We start from the raw sequence: 5331 nt of genomic DNA, 5'->3' as shown, positions 1-5331 counted from the left end.
TTTTTTTTTTTTTTTTTTCAAAAATAAATTTTATTATAAAAGTCCAAACGCAACGTACAAGAAATATTCAAATATTTCAATGAATCATAAACTAAGTCCATTGACTATAAAGGAAAAAACCACATAAGCTTACCGTAGAAACACTAGATCCGTTTTAAATATTATAACCCGCATACCAAACCCGTCATGAACAGAGATAAACGCCGCACATCCAGAACTTCTTCTCCGGCCCTCCCTTCAATAATCTGAAAAATAAAGATAGCTTCCTTAAAATTAGCAGAGCCATACCAAATACCTGAAACATGTAAAAGCCAATTAAACCAACACCTAAGAGAAAACAAGCCATTCGGAAGAGAAGAGAGAGTCGCGGTTGAAGAAAACACGCATGCAAATCGAAATCTAAAAGCCGATGACAAAGAAGCGACACCATGATCGCATCAAAACTCTGTCATCAAGGCCACCAATAAAAGAGGTATGCAAAGACACCAATAAAAAAGCGCCGAAAAGAGGTATGCAAATCGCCACTGGTAGCTTACCATGAGTCTTTCATCTAAGCACCACGAGATCTCTTCCATGCTTTTTTTTTTTTTAATTTTTATAATTTAAACATATTTATATACTGTATAAATTAATTATGTTATTTAATACAGTTACTCATATTTAGTTTAGTTTATTTTTGAGTTTTGACTTAATTTTAACTACGTCATTTCATACTTCCACTCATATTTAGTTTAATTTCTTTCTAAAATTTCACTCAATTTTATTATTATTTTTTTAAATTACTTTCAAAATAGTAATTTATTTATTTTCTTACATTTATTTATATGCATTATAAAACTAATTTATATTTAGTTTCAATAATAATTTAGTAATGAAGTAATTTAAATGAAAGGTACTCCTGAATCTCACAGAGAGATATGTAGTTATTTTTCATATCGATTAAGAAATACAATTAATGTATTTAAAATAATAATTACATCAACTTTATTCATATATTATATAGTCGTATTATTTTACTATTAAATTATTATTAAATTTAATGAATTTTATTTTTAAATACATATTAAAAATAAGTATATTAAAAGCTAATAAATAAGTTATCACCTTAAAAAAAGGAAAGCAATATATAATTTGACAATGATATAAAAATTGAAAATAAACGTATATTTGTGGGACGCTGTAATAGAGTAGGAAAGACGATTTTTAATTATATTATTTACGTTTATTAATTCATGTAAAAATGATTATAAATTTATTTTTATAAAAAAAAAGAGTATTTAGTAATATCTGTTTGCACAATAAATTAAATTTTAATTATAACAATAATAATTAATATTTATTATTTATATCTGTTAGATTTCAAACTCAAAACTTAAAAATTATTAAGATTATAAATATCATTGAATTAAAATTAATTAGTATCACAGTGATTAATTAATTAGACCTAAGTATGCAAATCATCCAGTAACTGAAGTAGAATAATAATTAATGTAAAGGCTCAAATTTTGTTTCCTGCGAAAGAAGTTACAGAGGAATGTCGAGTAATGAATGGATAATGTATATACTTCCCAACTATGTCCCTCTAATTTATACATTAATTTATAAAATTATAAATTTAATGTCACCAATAATTATAATAAAAAAAAAGGCTAAAAATTGTCTTATTTGATATTAGCCATACTCTAAATCTTACATATTGTGCTCTATTTTTTTTCAAAAAATAATAAAATTAACTTTAAATTTTGCTAATTTGTGAGAAAGAAAATGAGAATACATAAAAGAGATGATAATTTTGTCATTTTATAAAAAATTATAATATAATTAATAAGATTTATAATACAGATTTGATTAATATGTATTTAATTTTCATAATTTTTATAAATTTAGATGTCTAACACATTTTTATGTGAAATATATCAATTTTAAAAAAAATGCATTTAGTGAATCAAAATTTGCCTGTAATAGATTTTTATAGAAGAAGTTGATTCGGAGAAATGGGTATATATGAAATGGTTAAGGAAATAAGCATTAAAGGTATATAAGAAGGTAGGTGGGCAAATTTAAGAGGATGAAATAATTAAATTCTCATTTAATGTGAGTTAGGTATTATTAATGAATTGGTCCTTTAATTACCCCCATGCACCAACAATAAAGCTCATCATTACATAAACTAGTGAAGCTCAATGGAGTTTAACAACATTTATCTTGGAAACTTTTTCTTTTTTGACATCACTCCACTTTTATGAGCTACCAAATAGTCAGTGGAGAGAATACATGCCTGCCTGCCTATGTAAAGATGGCTAAAAATTTCCAGCAGTTAAAGTTCATGGATGTAAGTCACCATCTCTTATTAATACCTTTCCCTTGGTGGCCTTCACTCCACACCCAAACGCTTCTCTTTTTTACTTTTTCGCCCCATTCCTTCTGCTTATTTTTAAAAATAATATTTAATATATACATGCACTTTTATATTTTAATATTTTTATTTATAAGATATCTCAATTTCAATTATAAAATAATAAACATTTAAATTAACAAAAATATTATTTTTAAACACTTTAATTTTAAAAAAATTATTATTTTTAAATGTCTAAATTTTAAAAGTAAATTACTTTTAAATATAATTTTAAAATTATAAATTTAATAAATCGAGTTTTTTAAAAACTTTTATTATTAATTAGGTTATAATTAAAATTAAAAATATTAAAATATAAATATACACTTAAACCATTTATTTATTTGCCGGGCTTACTTTATACACCTTATCAAAAGAGAAATGCAAGTGATTGCTCACCTCCTTGTGAGTTAATATTATTAATGCTCCAACACTTGCCCATACTCACATATCTTGACCTGAATTATTTAATTCCTCCATGTTACTTATGATGGCAGAAACCTTATAGGAAGGGCACACTAACACTTAATTAAAACTCTTAATACCAGTCAAAACCCTCTGTTTATTAAAACAGTAGATCAAATATGTAAAAGCGGAAGAGAATTGATGTCTAAAATGCATAAATTTACTATCTGCCAGGCGAATGAAAGACATTAAAAAAAAAATAACAGTAATTTCTAATTCTTTGCCTACGGTGCTATTCTCTGAGCCACTAAATTCCACCTATCATTTACAAAATCACGAAACATCAAATCTCAAATTGAAATGTTGAGATCAAGCCTAGGCTTCTTTACCGTTGGAACTGGAACAACCGAATTGCACCTGGGACATTTTGGATTGTTTTTCAATATCAACACATAAGACAAGCAGCCCGGGCAGCCTGCTGCTACCGGTTCAGATACTGGGTTCTCTTCATTTTCCTCTTCTCGAATGGAAGATGATGATGATGAATACGATGGTGATAGTGGTGATTTCCACAGTGTTGATCTCTTCTTCATTGGTCCTTTCTCTGCTCTTTCAAGTGCATACTTCACTTTATCTAGAGTGCACACGCTTTGATATTTGGTTGTCGGTGATGATGAAGTAGTTTTTGCTATTGATAATGATGAGACTAACTTTAGTTCTAAGTCGCTTTCATCAAAAAGATTTAGTTTCATCTTGGAAGGTGATGGTGGGAAGTTCAAATCTTGAAGCTTTGCCACTGTTTGATTGGTTTGTTGCCTGAGATCTGATGATGATGAAGGTGAAGGTGAAGGTGAGACTGAATTTGATGAATTGCATCTCTGTAAATAAACCTTTCCTGACTGCAGTAATTAAAAAAGGGAAATTAGTATTCTTCAAATTATCAGAAACAGAAGGGATTAAGGAATTTAGAAGTAATTATTAATAGTCAACGTAATGAATAAGTTGGAGGCATTTCTAACTTCAGAGCATTGAAGAACACTATTAAATGAAAGGGGGGAATACCAAAATACCAATCCCACTGACATCTATTACCATTAATACTGTAATTGTATAGCTTTTAAACAATTTCCTTTTTCACTTCAATAACCAACTACTCTAAATAAATTATAAACTGTTTGGCTGCTGGAAAAATCAAGTCAATAAATTATGAACCGAAGACAAATTTGAATTTTTTTTTTTTTTTTTTTTTTTTTGCATTTTAAGCTCTTCCCATTTGGGTGTGGCTTTTTGTCTTCCCTGAAAAACAAAAGGTGTCGCCAATCCCAATAGGATGAGAATCAATTGATATGACTGTTTCATTTACTTTCTTCCAGTTTCTCATCAACCAAACAGATGATTGAGCAAAGCAAAGAATCGAATTTTTAATAAAATTAAATATGCTAAAGCAATAAATAAATCTCTACAGAAAAAGGAAAAGTAATTTCATAGACTTCAAATTTCAGTTGAAAAAAAAAGGATTTGAAAATTCAAACATAATATCACAATCATTGAAAACAAAAAAAAGGAGAAAAAAAGCCTTAATTTCTTCATATTTTCTGAGGAGACAAACATCTATTACGAAAGAAAAGGAAAATACCTTCAAGTCGAGGCGCTTTTCCCAGCCAGTAGGCACTCGCAAGTCAAGGTCCAACTCTTGAGGCTCATCCTTTGCAGAAGCCTCGACACCACCACCAAGCAAATCCCTGGTAATCAGAGCCGTTGATTTTCCAGCAACAATTTCATTAGCAACCGTCCGATCATCCTTGTAACCAGACAGAATCCTAAGTAGAGAGCTCACATCAGCTGCCATATACAGCAGAGGAGAGAGTTTAGAGAGAGATCAGAGATAGAGAAAGATGAAGTTTGTGAGGACTAAATGGAGATGCGTGCGTGCGTCTATATATATAGATACAAGAGAGGGAGGTGAGGGAGGGAGGGAGATGGTACGTTATAGAAGTATAATTACAGACATGTAATGTAATTAATTAATATAATCAGTAGTTAAGATGAAATTTAAAATTGCTTGTGGGTATTGATTTCATTTCATTAATTAAAAAAAAAATACATATATTTATGGGATGTGGATGAAGTTGGGGAGGAGAATTCAAGAAAGGAAGGCACCCAAGTAAATGGTCGCATTTAATGCTTTCAAATTTCAGTCCACATTTTCTGGCTCTTCATTTTCCTTATTTTAAATTATATATTATTTTTATTTGGCTCAAAAATAATTTAAAATATATAAGGTAGGGAAGGGCTCTGAGAGCGAATGAGCTTCGCATTACAGTAACGAATTGCATTTCCAATGAATGTACGTATTGCTTCGATTAGCAACATAAATTAGGGCTCTCGAAGTGCGATATTTCCTCTCGATGCTGGAAGAGACAGCCATCGTCGGTTACGGATGGCGCCGCTGCCAATTTGTTGATTTATTTTTTTGTTTTGATTTCCGTTTTCGTTTGTTTGCGAGTGTTTTGTGTGAGAGTAATTTCTAT

At 29.4% G+C, this 5331-nt stretch overlaps 1 protein-coding gene and 1 long non-coding RNA gene across 2 annotated transcripts; both read right to left on the bottom strand.

Annotated features, from left to right (window-relative positions):
- Window positions 1-706, bottom strand: LOC122721762. The gene is made up of 2 exons (XR_006348517.1): window positions 537-706; window positions 1-245 (listed from the first exon to the last, which is right to left on the bottom strand). It is a non-coding gene; the product is annotated as an uncharacterized LOC122721762 (long non-coding RNA).
- A 2296-nt stretch (window positions 707-3002) lies between these two features.
- Window positions 3003-4739, bottom strand: LOC110630995. Its single transcript, XM_021778672.2, has 2 exons — window positions 4437-4739; window positions 3003-3699 (listed from the first exon to the last, which is right to left on the bottom strand). Exons 1-2 carry the CDS (start codon window positions 4647-4649, stop codon window positions 3151-3153), a joined length of 762 nt encoding a protein of 253 aa, XP_021634364.1. The 5' UTR covers window positions 4650-4739; the 3' UTR covers window positions 3003-3150.
- Between the last annotated feature and the right edge of the window lie 592 nt (window positions 4740-5331).

The sequence above is a fragment of the Manihot esculenta genome, chromosome 14, assembly GCF_001659605.2.
Source record: "Manihot esculenta cultivar AM560-2 chromosome 14, M.esculenta_v8, whole genome shotgun sequence".
In the NCBI taxonomy this organism is placed as follows: domain Eukaryota; kingdom Viridiplantae; phylum Streptophyta; class Magnoliopsida; order Malpighiales; family Euphorbiaceae; genus Manihot; species Manihot esculenta.
This window is presented reverse-complemented; position numbering and strand designations above follow the sequence as displayed.

Coding starts and splice junctions, on each gene's coding strand:
- LOC110630995 (XM_021778672.2), bottom strand. CDS start 4,649: ATGGCAGCTGATGTGAGCTCTCTACTTAGGATTCTGTCTGGTTACAAG. Junction 3,700..4,436: donor AAAAGCGCCTCGACTTGAAG/GTATTTTCCTTT, acceptor TAATTACTGCAG/TCAGGAAAGGTTTATTTACA.